The 21377-nt window shown below is 46.6% G+C and overlaps 1 protein-coding gene across 22 annotated transcripts in view; it reads left to right on the top strand.

Annotated features, from left to right (window-relative positions):
- LOC110534562 (lymphoid enhancer-binding factor 1) overlaps nucleotides 1-21377 on the top strand; it is a 57210-nt gene that overhangs the window by 23441 nt on the left and 12392 nt on the right. For 9 of the 22 annotated variants that reach the window (XM_036954068.2, XM_036954075.2, XM_036954065.2 and 6 more), the window contains exons 4-8: nucleotides 7246-7378; nucleotides 15312-15432; nucleotides 16234-16353; nucleotides 17212-17386; nucleotides 18512-18619. In XM_036954068.2, coding sequence (XP_036809963.1) covers nucleotides 7246-7378; nucleotides 15312-15432; nucleotides 16234-16353; nucleotides 17212-17386; nucleotides 18512-18619 — 657 coding nt within the window. The remainder of the gene's footprint in view (nucleotides 1-7245; nucleotides 7379-15311; nucleotides 15433-16233; nucleotides 16354-17211; nucleotides 17387-18511; nucleotides 18620-21377) is intronic. The other 13 variants (XM_090210287.1, XM_090210282.1, XM_090210281.1 and 10 more) reach the window with 3 other exon arrangements.

Here is a 21377-nt window from a genome sequence, read left to right as displayed (position 1 = left end):
AAGCCTATTTCCTCCCTGACGTTAAAAAAGACCGCTGCCGCCACAGTTTGAGCCATCGTCCCGGGGGACAAGAAGGGGAGATCAAATCGCGGCGACATTGCATGACCCTCAATGGTCGTGGTCAAGTCAGAGCTGTGCAACCACTTCCTCTAACTGTGTAGTACAAAAGTATATATAAAAAAAAGTTTATTCTTTGTAAACTTGGCATGAAGCAGGGAGTGGTTTAAAGGAAGGAAGGTACGGCTAGTCCATAAGAAACCACCTGAACTATTAAAGTTTTAAAATGGCAGCTCCTTCAGTTGTACCCGGTCACCTCCAATGACTTGTTTTCTGGGCGAACAGAAATACACCTTCCTTCTCCTTGTGCAAGTCAAGTCCCCCAAAACTCTATGTGTCCATTTAATATTGTGACAATTTAGCATTTTATTTTGGCATCTGTATACAGACATCTTGGTGGATGGTGCTGGCTAGTGGCTAGTAGTGGAGCTATGGTTTAGTTAGAGGATGGTGCTGGCTAGTGGCTAGTAGTGGTGCTATGGTTTAGTTAGAGGATGGTGCTGGCTAGTGGCTAGTAGTGGTGCTATGGTTTAGGTAGAGGATGGTGCTGGCTAGGGGCTAGTAGTGGGCTATGGTTTAGTTAGAGGATGGTGCTGGCTAGTAGTGGGCTATGGTTTAGGTAGAGGATAGTGCTGGCTAGTGGGTAGTAGTGGTGCTATGGTTTAGCTAGAGGATTGTGCTGGCTAGTAGTGGTGTTATGGTTTAGGTAGAAGATGGTGCTGGCTAGTAGTGGTGCTATGGTTTAGGTAGAAGATGGTGCTGGCTAGTAGTGGTGCTATGGTTTAGGGTTTAGGTAGAGGATGGTACTGGCTGGTAGTAGAGCTATGGTTTAGGGTTTAGGTAGAGGATGGTACTGGCTAGTGGCTAATAGTGGTGCCACGGTTTAGTCAGAGGATGGTACTGGCTGGTAGTAGAGCTATGGTTTAGGTAGAGGATGCATATGTGCCTCCTAGATTCAGTAAAAGCTGTGTCGGTCACAGAAGCCCCCAGGTTTCCCCTGGTGGATTTAGCCTTAAGGACAGCACACAATGGAGGCACAGTTTATTAAGAAGTTGAGAGAAATGGGCTGTGACAGCTGCAACTGGGAGAGCACAAAAGAGGTCTTCTCCAATATGGTGGAGGCAAGGGCATTTCAAAAGCTCCTCGGCTTTCTCAGGTGCCAGAGAGTCCGTCAGCAAACGGGCCATGTTGGTTTTTCTGCCATGGGATGGAGCTGGAGATATAGGGGGAAGTGTGTGCACGGGTTTGTGTGTGTACCTGCATCAATGACTGCATGCTTGTTAAATTGTCTAATTTATATGGTTTAGGATCCTCTCTCTTTCTCTCTCCCTCTCTCTCTCACTCTCTCTCCATCCTCACTCTCTCTCCGTCTGTCGGAAAGAGAACCCGAAGACTGGAGAGCTTAAATGAAAATCCTCCATCCAGGTTCTTATCTCGTTCCCGCAGGGAAGCAAATGTGAGCTGAAAGGCGTAACAATTAAGAGAAGAGGGGTGAGGATGGTATAATTTTAGCCCCAGTTAGTACAGGCATGTCTCTGGCTGCTCCAGGCCCAATTCAGGCCCTCTATTTGGGAGTCCTCTTCGGTCCTCATCCTGGTGGGATAAAGTGCCATTAAAGCTATTCCAACACACAGATTATCCCCTGACCTTTGACCCTGGCTGGCCTGGGTTCTCCTGGGCTTGAGACGTCAGGACTTTAGAGACAGGGTTTAGGGACTAATTAGTTGCTATGAGTGAGCTAATTTGGTTTGAAGTTGGATTGAGAATTTTTTGTAGTTGATACTCACTCTATTTTTGATCAGAACCCCTTTTTTGGTGTTTTTCATTACTATGCAAATTAGTTCTGAAAATGTTGGACTATTTTGAGGCAGGATCCAACATTACGTAAGAGATGGTCAAGCCAAACGTACTTGATATGTGTGTGTGTGTGTGTGTGTGTGTGTGTGTGTGTGTGTGTGTGTGTGTGTGTGTGTGTGTGTGTGTGTGTGTGTGTGTGTGTGTGTGTGTGTGTGTGTGTGAGTGAGAGCAAAAGAGAGAGGGCTGGAGACCTGGGGGTCTTGATGCATAACCAGGCTTTGGAATCTGACACGCATGAAAGCCATTTTAGTAAGGTGTGCATATCTGAGATCCACCCCACCCTACTGCTAAACCCCTGGTTAGGACATTCCCAGAGGGGGTAGGGGGAGAGGTGCTAGTTTGGTGCTAGTCTGTGAGGGGTCCGGTCCGGCAACACAGGAGTCGTGGCTCTGCCACAAATTAGCATGCTGAGAATGTCACCTTAGCACGAATCGCCTCGCTGCAAATCAAGCCAATGAAAGTTACCTAGTGGTGTTTATATATATACAGTTGAAGTCGTAGGTTTACATACACCTTAGCCAAATACATTTAAACTCAGTTTTTCACAATTCCTGACATTTAATCCTAGTAAAAATTCCCTGTTTTAGGTCAGTTAGCATCACCACTTTATTTGAAGGATGTGAAGTGTCAGAATAATAGTAGAGAGAATGATTTATTTCAGCTTTTATTTCTTTCATCACATTCCCAGTGGGCCAGAAGTTTACATACACTCAATTAGTATTTGGTAGCATTGTCTTTAAATTGTTTAACTTTTTGGATAGCCTTCCTCAAGCTTCCCACAATAAGTGGGGTGAAATTTGGCCCATTCCTCCTGGCAGAGCAGGTGTAACTGAGTCAGGTTTTGTAGGCCTACTTGCTCGCACATGCTTTTTCAGTTCTGCCCACACATTTTCAAAAGAATTGAGGTCAGGGCTTTGTGATGGCCACTCCAATACCTTGACTTTGTTGTCCTTAAGCCATTTTGCCACAACTTTGGGAGTATGCTCGGGGTCATTGTCCATTTGGAAGACCCATTTGCAACCAAGCTTTAACTTCATGACTGATGTCTTGAGATGTTGCTTCAATATATCCACATCATTTTCCAACCTCATGATGTCATCTATTTTGTGAAATGCACCAGTCCCTCCTGCAGGAGAGCACCCCCACAACATGATGCTGCCACCCCCGTGCTTCACGGTTGGGATGGTGTTCTTCGGCTTGCAAGCCTCCCCCTTTTCCCTCCAAACATAACAATGGTCATTATGGCCAAACAGTTCTATTTTTGTTTCATCAGACCAGAGGACATTTCTCCAAAAAGTACAATCTTTGTCCCCAGTTGCAAACCGTAGTCTGGCCTTTTTATGGCGGTTTTGCAGCAGTTGCTTCTTCCTTGCTGAGCGGCCTTTCAGGTTATGTCAATATAGGACTCGTTTTACTGTGGATATAGATACTTTTGTACCTGTTTCATCCAGCATCTTCACAAGGTCCTTTGCTGTTGTTCTGGCATTGATTTGCACTTCTTGCACCAAAGTACATTCACCTCTAGGACACAGAACGTGTCTCCTTCCTGTGCGGTATGATGGCTGCGTGATCCCATGGTGTTTAAACGTCCGTACTATTTGTACAGATGGACATGGTACCTTCAGGCGTTTGGAAATTGCTCCCAAGGATGAACCAGACATGTGGAGGTCTGCAATTTCTTTCTGAGGTCTTGGCTGATTTCTTTAGATTTTCCCATGATGTCAAGCTAAGAGGCACTGGGTTTGAAGGTAGGCCTTGAAATACATCCACAGGTACACCTCCAATTGACTCAAATTATGTCAATTTGCCTATCAGAAGCTTCTAAAGCCATGACATAATTTTCTGGAATTTTCCCAACTGTTTAATAGTAGTAGATGTGCTAACCGACTTGCCAAAACTATAGTTTGTTAACAAGAAATGTGTCGAGTGGTTGAAAAACAAGTTTTAATGACTCCAACCTAAGTGTATGTAAACTTCCAACTTTAACTGTATATACATACAGTATATATATGTTTGTTTGTTTAGGGATAGCATTTGTTATATGTTGGGCAAGATTGGGTGTAGTCAAAATGAGTAGGATGGGTTGATGGATGCCTTTCAGATCAAACGTATAGCCTTCTGAATATCATGCTATACGTTTACCCATCGTTCTTATACACACCCGAATAGATTGATCGTTTTTTCAGACAAAGCCGTATATCCTTTAGAAATTCTGTTTTGGCTCTACAAGTCAATCAGGTCCAGGGTCAGTGCTGGGTGCTCTGATTGTGAGTAGTAGATTTAGCATGGCTAAGCAGTACCATGTGTTCAGTGCTGTTGGAGCGTGTAAGCGGCTGGGGGGGCTGCCTGAGTTGGAGGGGCAGGCCTCTGTGGGGGGTGCAGGCCTCTGTGAGTCAGCCTAAGGGTGGGGGGTGGTAGGGAATTGGGTGCTGTGGCCAGACCACTGCTGACGTGATTAACCCTGCCTTTTGGTTCTACTGCAGACGCGTCTATGAGATCTCTCTCTCATTCTCTCTCTCCTTCCCTTTCTTGTCCTTCTCTTTCAATTCAAGGGGCTTTTTGGCATGGGAAACATGTTCTTTCTCTCGTCCTCCTTCCGTGTCTTGTCATCCTTCCCTCTTTCTCTTGCCCTATCATCACCCCTCCTCCATCGCTCATCCCTCCTTCGCTCCTCCTTCCCCCGGCTCTGGCTCTGTAATGAACTCCTCTTATTCACCGGCTAATGACTGCCTTTGATCTCACTGCTAAGACCTCTGCTCTAACGCTACCCTGTGGGGCTTTCTCTTTCACTCTCCCCCTTCTTTCCAACCCCCTCTGCCCTTAGGCAGGAAATAGGGGCAGTACTCACTGACCAAGGCTAAACAAAGTTTTGAGGTGTTGGGGAAAGGCTGGAAGGGGAGTACATTGAGACCTCCCTTGCGGGAAGGTGTTTTATTTTTTACTGTGCCATTAAAGCCCCCATGCAGTCTTTTTTTAATATAATTTTTTAGCATCACATGTGTTTAATAAATCACTGTTTATTTCAGGAAAATAACTCCATGCCACTTGAGCAAAATATATTTGTAATAATTTATTTCCCTGAGCCTCCTTTTGCCATTGAAATGCTCAGTCTGATCGTATGGGTGTGTTGATACAAATTTAAATATATTTACAGTGCCTTGCGAAAGTATTCGGCCCGCTTGAACTTTGCGACCTTTTGCCACATTTCAGGCTTCAAACATAAAGATATAAAACTGTCTTTTTTTGTGAAGAATCAACAACAAGTGGGACACAATCATGAAGTGGAACGACATTTATTGGATATTTCAAACTTTTTTAACAAATCAAAAACTGAAAAATTGGGCGTGCAAAATTATTCAGCCCCTTTACTTTCAGTGCAGCAAACTCTCTCCAGAAGTTCAGTGAGGATCTCTGAATGATCCAATGTTGACCTAAATGACTAATGATGATAAATACAATCCACCTGTGTGTAATCAAGTCTCCGTATAAATGCACCTGCACTGTGATAGTCTCAGAGGTCCGTTAAAAGCCCAGAGAGCATCATGAAGAACAAGGAACACACCAGGCAGGTCCGAGATACTGTTGTGAAGAAGTTTAAAGCCGGATTTGGATACAAAAAGATTTCCCAAGCTTTAAACATCCCAAGGAGCACTGTGCAAGTGATAATATTGAAATGGAAGGAGTATCAGACCACTGAAAATCTACCAAGACCTGGCCGTCCCTCTAAACTTTCAGCTCATACAAGGAGAAGACTGATCAGAGATGCAGCCAAGAGGCCCATGATCACTCTGGATGAACTGCAGAGATCTACAGCTGAGGTGGGAGACTCTGTCCATAGGACAACAATCAGTCGTATATTGCACAAATCTGGCCTTTATGGAAGAGTGGCAAGAAAGCCATTTCTTAAAGATATCCATAAAAAGTGTCGGTTAAAGTTTGCCACAAGCCACCTGGGAGACACACCAAACATGTGGAAGAAGGTGCTCTGGTCAGATGAAACCAAAATTGAACTTTTTGGCAACAATGCAAAACGTTATGTTTGGTGTAAAAGCAACACCCTGATCACACCATCCCCACTGTCAAACATGGTGGTGGCAGCATCATGGTTTGGGCCTGCTTTTCTTCAGCAGGGACAGGGAAGATGGTTAAAATTGATGGGAAGATGGATGGAGCCAAATACAGGACCATTCTGGAAGAAAACCTGATGGAGTCTGCAAAAGACCTGAGACTGGGAGGGAGATTTGTCTTCCAACAAGACAATGATCCAAAACATAAAGCAAAATCTACAATGGAATGGTTCAAAAATAAACATATCCAGGTGTTAGAATGGCCAAGTCAAAGTCCAGACCTGAATCCAATCGAGAATCTGTGGAAAGAACTGAAAACTGCTGTTCACAAATGCTCTCCATCCAACCTCACTGAGCTCGAGCTGTTTTGCAAGGAGGAATGGGAAAAAATGTCAGTCTCTCGATGTGCAAAACTGATAGAGACATACCCCAAGCGACTTACAGCTGTAATCGCAGCAAAAGGTGGCGCTACAAAGTATTAACTTAAAGGGGCTGAATAATTTTGCACACCCAATTTTTCAGTTTTTGATTTGTTAAAAAAGTTTGAAATAGCCAATAAATGTCGTTCCACTTCATGATTGTGTCCCACTTGTTGTTGATTCTTCACAAAAAAATACAGTTTTATATCTTTATGTTTGAAGCCTGAAATGTGGCAAAAGGTCGCAAAGTTCAAGGGGGCCGAATACTTTCGCAAGGCACTGTACATACACAACCCTGATTGTCAGATAAGATCGTTTAGAGACTCTAGAGCCTACCGCAGTTACCCCTTCAAAGTAGGAGGATACATATGCAAATAAAAGATTACTGGTCATTGGTCAGAATAATCAGATCAGATTGTGATGTCATGCCGTTGGCCAGAAACTCCATGCCACCTGAACAGGCTGAAATTCCAGGGGGGTTTACATTTCCAAAATCTGTTACACTAAAAGAGCATTTTCACAATTTCAGTCTTATTTCGACCTCATGGTGTGGAAATATAATTAAAAACAGGAAAATTGTGACTGCACCACCCCTTTCATCTTACCAGATCCTTTGTGTGTGTGTGTGTGTGTGTGTGTGTGTGTGTGTGTGTGTGTGTGTGTGTGACCTACACAAATCACCAAACAGCCGTACCCTTGTCATTTGAGAGAGGGCCGGGACTTGATTTTACACTGTAAAACTCTGTAAATGCTAGCTGCTAACTGAAATGAGGAAAGGTAATGTAATTCCTTGTTTAATGTGCTCGGCCTCTCTCATTGTGTCTCTCTCTCCCTCTCCATTCCAGTCCAATAAGGTTCCGGTGGTGCAGCCGTCACATGCGGTCCATCCGCTCACCCCCCTCATCACGTACAGCGATGAACATTTCGCCCCCGGACCCCACTCCGGACACCACCCCCAGGACGTCAACCCCAAACAAGGTAGGCAATGCCCCCCTCCCCTCAAATCACTAAAGCAGTGGACATCATTAACCATGGTAACACAAAGGAGACACATTTTGTACACAAATTTGTTTACATCCCTGTTAGTGAGCATTTCTCTTTTGCCAAGATAATCCATCCACCTGACAGGTGTGGCATATCAAGAAGTTAATTAAATTGCATGATCATTACACACCTTGTGCTGGGGTCATTCAAAGGCCACTCTAAAACGTGCAGTTTTGTCACACAACACGATGCCACAGATGTCTCATGTTTTGAGGGAGCGTGCCATTTGCATGCTAACTGCAGGAATGTCCACCAGAGCTGTTGCCAGAGAATTCAATGTCCATTTCTCTACCATAAGACACCGCCAACATCGTTTTAGAGAATTTGTCAGTACGTCCAACCGGCCTCACAACCGCAGACCCCATGTAACCACGCCAGCCCAGGACCTCCACATCCGGCTTCTTCACCTGCGGGATCGTCTGAGACCAGCCAACCGGATGGCTGATAGAACTGTGGGTTTGCACAACGAAGAATAGTCACAAACTGTCTCATAGAAGCTCATGCAGTTCTGTGTCGTAACTGACTTCAGTGGGTAAATGCTCACCTGTGATGCTCACTGGCGCGCTGGAGAAGTGTGCTCTTCACAGATGAATCCCGGTTCGTCTGTACCGGGCAGATGGCGTCATGTGGGCGAGCTGTTTGCTGACGTCAACATGTGTTCCCCATGGTGGCGGTGGGGTTATGGAAGGGACAGGCATAAGCTACGTACAATTAACACAGCATTTTATCGATGGCATTTTGAATGCACAGAGATACCGTGACGAGATCCTGAGGCCCATTGTCGTGCCATTCATCCACCGCCATGTTTCAGCATGATAATGCACGGCCCCATGTCGCAAGGATCTGTACACCATTTCTGGAAGCTGAAAATGTCCCAGTTCTTCCATGGAAGATAGAATACTGCATACTCACCAGATATGTCACCCATTGAACATGTTTGGGATGCTCCAGTTCCCGCCAATATCCAGCAACTTTGCACAGCCATGAGGCAAATGGTGGTCACACTAGTACTGACTAGCTTTCTGATCCACGCCCCTACTTTTTTTTTTAAAGGTACAGTGCCTTGCGAAAGTATTCGGCCCCCTTGAACTTTGCGACCTTTTGCCACATTTCAGGCTTCAAACATAAAGATATAAAACTGTCTTTTTTTGTGAAGAATCAACAACAAGTGGGACACAATCATGAAGTGGAACGACATTTATTGGATATTTCAAACTTTTTTAACAAATCAAAAACTGAAAAATTGGGCGTGCAAAATTATTCAGCCCCTTTACTTTCAGTGCAGCAAACTCTCTCCAGAAGTTCAGTGAGGATCTCTGAATGATCCAATGTTGACCTAAATGACTAATGATGATAAATACAATCCACCTGTGTGTAATCAAGTCTCCGTATAAATGCACCTGCACTGTGATAGTCTCAGAGGTCCGTTAAAAGCCCAGAGAGCATCATGAAGAACAAGGAACACACCAGGCAGGTCCGAGATACTGTTGTGAAGAAGTTTAAAGCCGGATTTGGATACAAAAAGATTTCCCAAGCTTTAAACATCCCAAGGAGCACTGTGCAAGCGATAATATTGAAATGGAAGGAGTATCAGACCACTGAAAATCTACCAAGACCTGGCCGTCCCTCTAAACTTTCAGCTCATACAAGGAGAAGACTGATCAGAGATGCAGCCAAGAGGCCCATGATCACTCTGGATGAACTGCAGAGATCTACAGCTGAGGTGGGAGACTCTGTCCATAGGACAACAATCAGTCGTATATTGCACAAATCTGGCCTTTATGGAAGAGTGGCAAGAAAGCCATTTCTTAAAGATATCCATAAAAAGTGTCGGTTAAAGTTTGCCACAAGCCACCTGGGAGACACACCAAACATGTGGAAGAAGGTGCTCTGGTCAGATGAAACCAAAATTGAACTTTTTGGCAACAATGCAAAACGTTATGTTTGGTGTAAAAGCAACACCCTGATCACACCATCCCCACTGTCAAACATGGTGGTGGCAGCATCATGGTTTGGGCCTGCTTTTCTTCAGCAGGGACAGGGAAGATGGTTAAAATTGATGGGAAGATGGATGGAGCCAAATACAGGACCATTCTGGAAGAAAACCTGATGGAGTCTGCAAAAGACCTGAGACTGGGACGGAGATTTGTCTTCCAACAAGACAATGATCCAAAACATAAAGCAAAATCTACAATGGAATGGTTCAAAAATAAACATATCCAGGTGTTAGAATGGCCAAGTCAAAGTCCAGACCTGAATCCAATCGAGAATCTGTGGAAAGAACTGAAAACTGCTGTTCACAAATGCTCTCCATCCAACCTCACTGAGCTCGAGCTGTTTTGCAAGGAGGAATGGGAAAAAATGTCAGTCTCTCGATGTGCAAAACTGATAGAGACATACCCCAAGCGACTTACAGCTGTAATCGCAGCAAAAGGTGGCGCTACAAAGTATTAACTTAAAGGGGCTGAATAATTTTGCACACCCAATTTTTCAGTTTTTGATTTGTTAAAAAAGTTTGAAATATCCAATAAATGTCGTTCCACTTCATGATTGTGTCCCACTTGTTGTTGATTCTTCACAAAAAAATACAGTTTTATATCTTTATGTTTGAAGCCTGAAATGTGGCAAAAGGTCGCAAAGTTCAAGGGGGCCGAATACTTTCGCAAGGCACTGTATCTGTGACCAACAAATGCATTTTTGTATTCCCAGTCATGTGAAATCCATAGAATCTATTTCAATTGACAGATTTTCCTAATATGAACTGTAACTCAGTAAAATTGTTGAAATTGTTGCACATTTTTTAAAAATGTTTGTTCAGTGTAGTAAAGATTTTCACATCACACCGTATTCATCACTACCAATCTCCACAAAGAGGCATTAAGCCAAAGCTATTCCTCAGAGGGAAATGTAACATATAAGTTCACCCAGCCACCTACACAAGGTGGTTGGGTGACGTTCTGTCTCAGAGAAAGAAAACTAGAACACATTCCTCCACACAGCGTATCGCATCTTCCCACCTACCTGAATGAAGCAGAGCTCCTCAGACAGGCAAGGCTGTCGGGGATTTACCACACTGCACTGCTGAAAACCCTTTTCTTTCTTCTCTATCGTTCTTTATCTTTCTCTACTCTCTTTTCTACCCCTCCATTTGTCACCCTATATAATACTATTTCCCTGTCTGTCTGGGTAAAAACGTCACAGTAAAACCCTTGACAGACTGTCTGTCTGGGTAAAAACGTCACAGTAAAACCCCTGACAGACTGTCTGTCTGGGTAAAAACGTCACAGTAAAACCCCTGACAGACTGTCTGTCTGGGTAAAAACGTCACAGTAAAACCCCTGACAGACTGTCTGTCTGGGTAAAAACGTCACAGTAAAACCCCTGACAGACTGTCTGTCTGGGTAAAAACGTCACAGTAAAACCCCTGACAGACTGTCTGTCTGGGTAAAAACGTCACAGTATAACCCCTGACAGACTGTCTGTCTGGGTAAAAACGCCACAGTAAAACCCCTGACAGACTGTCTGTCTGGGTAAAAACGTCACAGTAAAACCCCTGACAGACTGTCTGTCTGGGTAAAAACGTCACAGTAAAACCCCTGACAGACTGTCTGTCTGGGTAAAAACGTCACAGTAAAACCCCTGACAGACTGTCTGTCTGGGTAAAAACGTCACAGTAAAACCCCTGACAGACTGTCTGTCTGGGTAAAAACGTCACAGTAAAACCGCTGACAGACTGTCTGTCTGGGTAAAAACGTCACAGTAAAACCCCTGACAGGCACTAGAGCACAAAGGCAGTTGGAAAGCCCAGGCACAGTCAGGGTGAGACTTTGGCAGAGGTTCATAGGTCTTGTACTGGTCTGGCCCCGGCACTCCATATGCGCTCCCCTCCCCTCCCCTCTTCCTTCCGGCTGCTACGCACCGCCCCCTACTTAAAAGCAGGAGGCAGACCAGACAGGATGCGATGTGTGATGACGGGGCAGTTGAGTAAATAATCCAATATGGCCGCCATACACCAGCTCCATCCAGACATCGTAGTGATCTTATGTACCTGTACACAGCAGGACAACTGAATAGGAAAGTCATTCACTTCCCTTGTAGCTACAGGATTTCTTTACAGTAATGCTTTCCATAGGGCTCTGTTTTTTGAATGTTTTGGTCCTCGTTTACAGTCCTCATACATTTTGGTCTGAGTAGTCCCCAGGGATTGAGAGTTGATGATAAAACATAGCACAGGATGGAGTTATATGAAGAAACCGCTGCAGGAGATCTGAGTCTGAATCGATCCACACACTCCCATAGCCTGGACTGGTCCATGTAGAAGAGATGTGCTAGATGAATTAGCTGTAAATTAAGTCCCCTGGCATTTCCACGTCTAGATACTGTAAAAGAGCTAAAGATATGTAGGAAGCGGAGAGGGTAGTCTCTATCCATCTCTCTCTCTCTCTCTCTCTCTCACTATCGATCTCTCTCTCTCTCTATCCATCTCTCTCTCCCTCTCTCTCTCTCTCTCTCTCTCTCTCTCTCTCTCTCTCTCTCTCTCTCTCTCTCTCTCTCTCTCTCTTTCTCTCTCTCTATCCATCTCTCTCTCTATCCATCTCTCTCTCTCTCTCTCTCTCTCTCTCTCTCTCTCTCTCTATCCATCTCTCTCTCTCTCTCTCTTTTGCCTTCTCGTTCTCTTGCTCACTCGCTCTCTCTCATTTCATCAGCCAATCGGCTCGCTGCACTCCATAGCTGGATCAGGAATTTGATCTTCTCGTTTATTATTTCAGGAATCATGTATGTTCTCATTATGGGTCCTAATAAGCTGTAATATGTGCCGGGCGGTAACGTTGGATCCAAAGTCAAACTCCAGAGCCCTTTGAACACTTCAGACTTCACATTGTAATTTACAATGGAAAAATTTAACACTTAAAATATCATGTTTTAATACGAGATCATATTTTGAAATACAAGTTATGTCTACACGTGGATAAGGTTCTGAAAATCATTCAGATGAGAACGTGAGCGAGTAATTACGCACCTTTTTAGTGCCTTGAGTGACCGTGTTAACACTGAGCTCCCCTCACTCCATCTCTATCTCTCCCTCACTCTCTCCCTTCCCTCCTGACTTTCCTATCCTTCACTACCTTCTCACTTTCCCTCCGCCCCTTGCTCCTTACCCTTCCTTACATCCCCCATTCTTCTCTCTCCCCTTCCTTCCCTCCCTCCCTAGTGCCCTACAGAGCACCCTGAGACTGGGGTGGTGAATAAGTGGGCTGGGGGTGCTGGAATCCAGCGTTGCTACAGTGGCTTTGGAGATAAGCCTCCTCTCTCTGCCGCTCCGAGGGAGTTAGACCCCTACAGACTGCAGCCTGAGAAGAAAGAGGGGGGGGTGGAGAGAAGGGGGGGGGGAAGCATGGATCCATCTGGGATTAGGAGATGGTGTTAATCTGGAGGCGTTTGCCTTCTTCCTCTTCTATGTGTGTGTGTGTGTGTCACTGTAGGGCCTTCTACACGGGCCTACACAGCACTCCCTTGACCATAGCTCCCAGTCTGACAGATCCATTTACCTTAATTTCCTTCACCCTCCCCCTCCTCCCTTTCTCCCTCCTTCCATCCCAGTTTAACTTCTCGCCAGCCTCTACAACAAGCTGAGGGAGGCTGAGAGCCCTTGACCTTGAAGCCCAAGAGGCCTAGCGTTGATGAAGAGAGGGAGAGCTTAGCTGTGTTGAGGATCCAGTGACAGGGCAGGGCCCCAGTGAATGCTCTCTGTAGGGAGCATTACAAGAAGCACAGAGAGAGACTGGCCTTAATGAACACTCTGACTGGAGGGACTAGAGGGCTACATGGGGGGTACTAGAGGGACAAGAGGGCTACATGGGGGGGACTAGAGGGACAAGAGAGCTACATGGGGGGGACTAGAGGGACTAGAGGGCTACATGGGGGGGGGACTAGAGGGACAAGAGAGCTACATGGGGGGGACTAGAGGGACTAGAGGGCTACATGGGGGGGACTAGAGGGACTAGAGGGCTACATGGGTGTGGGCTAGAGGGACAAGAGGGCTACATGGGGGGACTAGAGGGACTAGAGGGCTACATGGGGGGACTAGAGGGACTGGAGGGCCACATGGGGGGACTAGAGGGACTGGAGGGCTACATGGAGGGACTAGAGGGACTGGAGGGCCACATGGGGGGACTAGAGGGACTGGAGGGACTAGAGGGCTACATGGGGGGACTAGAGGGACTAGAGGGACTGGAGGGCACATGGGGGGACTAGAGGGACTGGAGGGACTAGAGGGCTACATGGGGGGACTAGAGGGACTGGAGGGCCACATGGGGGGACTAGAGGGACTGGAGGGCTACATGGAGGGACTAGAGGGACTGGAGGGCCACATGGGGGACTAGAGGGACTGGAGGGCCACATGGGGGGACTAGAGGGACTGGAGGGACTAGAGGGCTACATGGGGGGACTAAAGGGACTAGAGGGACTGGAGGGCCACATGGGGGGACTAGAGGGACTGGAGGGACTAGAGGGCTACATGGGGGGACTAGAGGGACTAGAGGGCCACATAGGGGGACTAGAGGGACTGGAGGGCTACATGGGGGGACTAGAGGGCTACATGGGGGGACTAAAGGGACTAGAGGGACTGGAGGGCCACATGGGGGGACTAGAGGGACTGGAGGGACTAGAGGGCTACATGGGGGGACTAGAGGGACTGGAGGGACTAGAGGGCTACATGGGGGGACTAGAGGGACTGGAGGGACTGGAGGGCCACATGGGGGGACTAAAGGGATTAGAGGGACTGGAGGGCACATGGGGGGACTAGAGGGACTGGAGGGACTAGAGGGCTACATGGGGGGACTAGAGGGACTGGAGGGCCACATGGGGGGACTAGAGGGACTGGAGGGCTACATGGAGGGACTAGAGGGACTGGAGGGCCACATGGGGGACTAGAGGGACTGGAGGGCCACATGGGGGGACTAGAGGGACTGGAGGGACTAGAGGGCTACATGGGGGGACTAAAGGGACTAGAGGGACTGGAGGGCCACATGGGGGGACTAGAGGGACTGGAGGGACTAGAGGGCTACATGGGGGGACTAGAGGGACTGGAGGGCCACATGGGGGGACTAGAGGGACTGGAGGGCTACATGGGAGGGATTAGAGGGACTGGAGGGCCACATGGGGGACTAGAGGGACTGGAGGGCTACATGGGGGGACTAGAGGGACTAGAGGGCTACATGGGGGGACTAAAGGGTCTAGAGGGACTGGAGGGCCACATGGGGGGACTAGAGGGACTGGAGGGACTAGAGGGCCACATGGGGGGACTAGAGGGACTGGAGGGACTAGAGGGCTACATGGGGGGACTAGAGGGACTAGAGGGACTGGAGGGCCACATGGGGGGACTAAAGGGACTAGAGGGACTGGAGGGCCACATGGGGGGACTAGAGGGACTGGAGGGACTAGAGGGCTACATGGGGGGACTAGAGAGACTAGAGGGACTGGAGGGCCACATGGGGCAAATGTGAACCTTTCTGTATCTATTATAATAATACACACTTGGCACACACATGTACAATTCATATACTGAATTCCAACGCTGCATGGCACAGATGTCCTTGTCATGTCAGTGACATGCAGGATCAAACCATTCAAAGATGCTGGAGAAACCATTCAAAAGATGGGAGTGTACACACACACCCAAATAATACTGGGTGGTTACCCCTCATTCACGGTCATTAAATGTTCTAACAATAATGTACAGTATCAATAACAAGCATGTCTCCAAACACTTACAATATGGTATCTAATACAGCAACATTTCAACAACGTTGGGACAACGCGTCATCTTCATGGTCATTGAATGCATGTTCTGTTCCTTTTCATACAGGACAGTACCACTCATCCTGTCTCTCTACAGGCATGCAGCGGCATCACCCCGGGCCGGACATGACCAACTTCTACCCCCTCTCCCCTGGAGGAGTGGGACAGATCACGCCCCCACTGGGATGGTACGTTTAGGATGACACACACACACACAACCACCCAACCAACAAGGGAAGATTGAGACCAACTATATACAGTACTGTACATGTGGATCCATTGAGAAGGGTGACCAGACAGACAGACAGACACACAGAGGGGAGGGAAAATAGAGACCTTGGACTCTGTCTCATCAGTGCTGTGGCCTCACCACACTGGTTCTCCCTGTGCCCAGCACATGTCCCACAGACCAGTCCAACAGACAGCCCCATACGTGCTCCCGCATATTCAGCTGTCTATTTAGCTGCTCAAAAGACTCCCTGTGTCAGACTCCCTCTGAGCTGCACTATGTTAGTCGCTCTCGTATGAGGCTTCGCTCTCTCTCTCTCTCTCTCTCTCTCTCTCTCTCCTACTCTCTCTCTCTCTCTCTCTCTCTCTCTCTCTCTCCTACTCTCTCTCTCTCTCTCCTACTCTCTCTCTCTCTCTCTCTCCTACTCTCTCTCTCTCTCTCTCTCCTTCTCTCTCTCTCTCTCTCTCTCTCCTACTCTCTCTCTCTCTCTCTCCCCCCCCCCCTCCACTGGATTCTTTATTGCCATATCTCTCTTTCCTTCTCATTTCTCCCTCCCCCTTCTCTGGTTGGTACATGCCAGGACAGTCCTGGTATAGACAGGAGAGGCTTTGGACCCAGATGCTTCCCTACTGTGTTTTTCTCAAACCTCTCTCCTGTGTTTTATTTTAATATCTTTTAACTCTTATTTCACCTAGTGTGAGTATGTTGGGGAGAGAGAGAGGACGAGGTTCTAAAATTATTGCATGGGTTCTTGTTCCAGGTTCTCCCACCACATGGTCCCGGGTCCCCCCGGCCCCCACGCCACAGGGATCCCCCACCCGGCCATCGTCAACCCCCAGGTCAAACACGAGCCCCAGCACGACAACGACCTGATGCACATGTGAGTCCCCCAAACAGTGGCCCTGTCTGGGTCCACTTCACACAGGGCCAGCCGTGAGTAGAGTGTGGGTGGCTCAAACAAACCCTCATATGCCCCTCTATACTGTTATGCTGAAAACACACATTCCTACCAAAACACACCTCACTATTCTACTCCTTATGGTATTAGCAGCACATTGAGTTCAGGATACTTCCAGGTATTTGGCCACTCAACCACATGTCCCAACAACTCAGCAGTCCAGCCTCCCTTCTCTCCTATCACCTTGATGTGAGGAGATAAGCAACAAGGGACTCACAGAGCTGATAAGGGACCACCACGCTTCATTTGGCCCCTGGCATCACAACATGCATACCAACAGAGACACACACACACACACACACACACACACACACACACACACACACACACACACACACACACACACACACACACACACACACACACACACAGAGAAACAGAGACACACAGAGACAGAGACACACACACCACACACAGACACACATTAAGGCCCTGTGACTCTAGAGCTACTAAGCGATTGGCAGTGTGTGTGCTGGGGGGGGAAGGTTTAGTTGCCATTACTGGTGAAGTAATCTCTCTCTCCGCTTGAAAGCTCCAAGACTGTATGACTGTACATGATTAAAGATTCCTGGCGTGGCGGAAACGCCTCGCACGCACACACCCTCGCTCCCAATTGGCTGAAGTGTAAAACAGACCCCTTGCCGTTTGTTCTCACACTCCGGAGGCGCCCAGTTTCACCGTCGCAACCCTCCCTCCTCCGCCCCCCTCTCTTTGTTTTAGCACCGCTGCCACGCCCTTCTTCTTCTTTACCTCGCTCCCTTGTTCTTTTCTCGCCAATTGTTTTGCCAGGAAGCCTCAGCACCAGGATCAGAGGAAGGAGCAGGAGCCCAAGAGACCCCACATCAAGAAGCCGCTGAATGCCTTCATGCTGTACATGAAGGAGATGAGGGCCAACGTGGTGGCAGAGTGCACGCTCAAGGAGAGCGCCGCCATCAACCAGATCCTGGGACGGAGGGTACGTATGCGAGAACCCAGGATAGAGCACCCTGACTGGGGTGGAGAACGGTTAACCACCCCCTGTTCTGTAATCACGGGTCTGAAACCGTGACAATGTGATGATGTGTGCCAGGGAAATGGCCATAAGACACCGTTTGTGTTCCTGTGTTAACCATAACCACCTGACAGCATCTCTCGTTCAGCTAGAGGGCTTCGAGATCATAAAAATAGAATCCATAGAACGGACCTCCCCATGCAAATCATGGAGAGTGTAATAATGTCATATGATGTACTGGTTTCTCTTTTGTTTCGTATGTAACGTAAGTGCCTTAGTGTGTTTGGACCCCAGGAAGAGAAGCTGCTGCCTTGGCAACAGCTAATGAGGATCCCTAATAAATACAAAAACAAATGATGTCATGATGGGTGGACTGGTTAGAGGTTCCAAGACCTTTCTCTGGATTCTCTTTCTATGTTTGAGATGTTCCTTCAACTCTTCCACATCAAGGTCCTTCAAGGGACTAATCCCGATGACCATCTCCTTGTCCTAACCTGTTACTTCCCCTCATCAGACAGATCCCCTTTCTACCTGACTGACTAGCGGACATTCCACCAAATGGGTTTTTTCTTTAAACTTACCGTAGATAATAATAGTGTGGTTTGGAAATGACAAAATGTGTTCCTTTTGAGACTGGGAGTAGAAGAAAGAAAGTGAATGAGAAAGAGACCGATAGAACGTGTTTAAAGCCTTAACAGAAAGCCCTGGTGTTTGGGCCAGCCAGCCACAGCAGAGCTCTGTTTGCGGCCTGTGTTTGGTAATTGCCCGCTGACATAGTCTGAAGCAAAAGCGCCGCTAAATTGGAACCAGTGTTTTGATATGAAATCAAAGTATTTTTCTCTCTCTCTCTCTCTCTTTCTCTCTCTTGCCCATATGCTAATCTCTTCATCATGTTCGCCCGCTTTAAAAACAGAAATGATTCCTTATTTTTTTTCACCAAGCGTTTGTACATTTTTGTAAAGGATTTTTTTTCTGTAGCAAAACACTAGCACCCGTGTCTTTGGAGGGCTCTTTGGAGGGAACTTGAAAGTGCAGACCAGTAATTGACTGTGTGCTGTTTTTTCTTTTTTCTCTCTCGTACTGAATCAGTGGCATGCTTTATCCAGAGAAGAGCAAGCTAAGTATTACGAATTAGCCCGCAAGGAACGGCAGCTCCACATGCAGCTCTACCCAGGCTGGTCCGCCAGAGATAATTATGTAAGTATCATATAGAAACGGATTGGCAGCGGAGAGGTGTGTTTGTGTGTGGGATTTTTGTCAACTGGGATCGTATTTTTCTGACCGGGGTTCAAATAGTATTTGACATTTTTCAATTACTTTTGAGTGTTTGAGTCTGCCTGGAGTGCCAGATGAGCAGGGTTTGCACTTTTGGGGTTATTCCATTGATCATATTTATCCAGGCAAGGTTGATCAAGCACCGCTAAAGTATTTAAAAGATTTAAAATGCTCTTTGAACCCAGGCCTGTTCAGTTTTGACGTAGGCTATATGTTGTTTAAGAATTTCAGAACAGTAGCTAGTATTCTGTGTTAGATTTCTAAAGACAATGCTAGCTACAACATTCTAATAAACATTAGCCTTTTCCATGATAATGGTGTCCGTTTTTAGCTGCTATGCTACAGCCTAATGTGTAATTCATAGCACTCTACTTCCATGCTATTATTACCACCATAAAGGATTCTAGTATCAGACTCAGTATTATGCGACACTGAGAATAGTGGCCTGTGGATGGTGCTGCCAGTCTTTGATGTTCCGTATCAACATGGAAGCCTTGGATATGTAAACAGAGTTGATGCCCCTACCAAGAGCGTAGACACTTAGTGACGAGTAGATTACTGTGTGATTTCAGATGGCACAGCACCAAGATGTGTGTGTGTGTGTGTCAGGGCACCTGTCATGTTAGTAATATGTCAAGTTCATCTAGGTGTGTGTGTCTGTTCCATATATGTGTGTGTGAGACTGTTCCGTGTGTGTGTGTATGTGACTGTATGCTAGCGCCTGCCGTTGTTAAAAAGTGTGGCTCCAGCACTCACTTTCACTCCACCACCACAGGGGCTCTTTGTAGTGTTCATCTGCCTTCTCTCTGGACAGCCCCGCTCAGCACCTCTCACCTTCTGCCTCCGCCGCCCCGCCGCCACCACACCACGCTGGGGGAAACACTGCAGGACAGGGAGTAGAGGACAGGACAGCATAGGGCAGGACAATACAATGCAGTACAGACTTTAGTCTCTAGCCCTTACCCCATTGGTGTTGACAGATCTGAAAGGACTGATCTGATAGGCTAAAGCAATAAGCTAGGAAGCAGTGGATGACCTCCTGGTGTGTGATGGCCTCTACTACCGTATACCTGCGTTCGAATACTTATCCTAACCGTACTATTGTGACGTAAATTGAGTATGTAGTATGGACATAGTATGGAGGTTAGTATGCCAAAAGTTCCCGGATGTCGTACTAAATTCGCCAGAATATGAAAGCAGTGGACACTATTTCTGTGCTTTTAGGACCCATAATGAAATTATTCAGAAAATAGGCGTGGCTTCACAACATTTCCAGATTTGAAGAAAATGGCGGTAAATATGCAGCAGAAGTCAGACAAGAGCGGATACATATTCGTTGCTTTAACTAATTATGACAAATGTTAAGAAAATGTTGAGCAATGTAATAAAGTAATGACTTTTCAAATAAGTTACCTCACACGTTATGTTGGCTGACAATTTGTTAGCTACGCTGTCCTTACGAACCACATAGCATATCATTACAGCAGTATGGACAGGTATGTTAGCTAGCTACCTAACCTTAGTTGGCTACTAATACATTGTTGAACTTGCCAGTATATTAACTATATGCTATCTAATTAACTACCCAACTTCTATTGACTTATTATTCACAGCATTCTTAGCTTAGCTAAGTGGTATAGTCGGTGTGCGTTCTCAATGGACTGGCTATCTATTCCGATTTCAGAGCACTCTTGTCTGAGTGTGCCAGAGTGTAGAATAACTGATGAATTTACAAACGCTCAACACCCGTTGAATATGGCCGGTGTCAGTAAACATCGTCGGCAAAAAAGCATAATTAAATTGTTGTCAGCAGCACAGTTAGTCACCAACGCTCTGGATAACATAAAAACAGCCTAACCAGCTCTGCTAGGGTGAGTAAAATGGTCAGAGTGAGATGTTCTCTCATTTTTGTCTGGAAGTAGCTAACAGGTTAGCCAGATAGCTTGGGTGCTTGACTGCCGTTGTGAGGTCAGAACGCTCAGATCAATCCTACTCCCCGGCAGAGCGTCCAGTATGCGATCTGAACGCTCTGAATTAACGAACGGACAATCTGACAAAGCTCTAAATTTACGAACGCACAGAGCGCTCTATGGCAGTCCAGATTGAATTTACGAACACACATTGTAAGATGTCTAGCTAGTAATTTGTTATGCTAACAAGCTAGCAAGAGGTTGCATAGCAACAGCATCAACTTCCGGTAGACAGGCGAAGCGCTAGTACGCTTAACTGAAAGCATACTGCTCATTTACAGTATACTAAAATGAACTAGTAGTATATAGTACGTAGTATATACTCATTAAGTATGTAGTATACTGTATGTTTTTATGGGTATTCGAACACAACTTATGAGTCTCATAGACACTTAACACCAAGCACCCCTCCGACATAAACTAAGCCTTTCATAGTACTGTACCACATACACACACACACACACACACACACACACACACACACAAACACACACATACACACACACACACACACACACACACACACACACACACACACACACACACACACACACACACACACACACTGTCATAGACTACTGTACACATCACCTGCCCCCCCCCCCCCCCCTCCTCTCTCTGTCTGCCACAGCGGTGTGAGAGGAACCCAGATTAGCTCATCATAAATAAGTGGATTAGTAGACTTTGCAGCAGGAAACCAAAGTGCTGCT

Source organism: Oncorhynchus mykiss, chromosome 19 (genome assembly GCF_057628025.1).
Source record: "Oncorhynchus mykiss isolate SJ-2025 chromosome 19, ASM5762802v1, whole genome shotgun sequence".
NCBI lineage: Eukaryota > Metazoa > Chordata > Actinopteri > Salmoniformes > Salmonidae > Oncorhynchus > Oncorhynchus mykiss.
The sequence above is the reverse complement of the archived record's forward strand: the minus strand, read 5'-3'. Positions and strand labels throughout refer to the sequence as shown.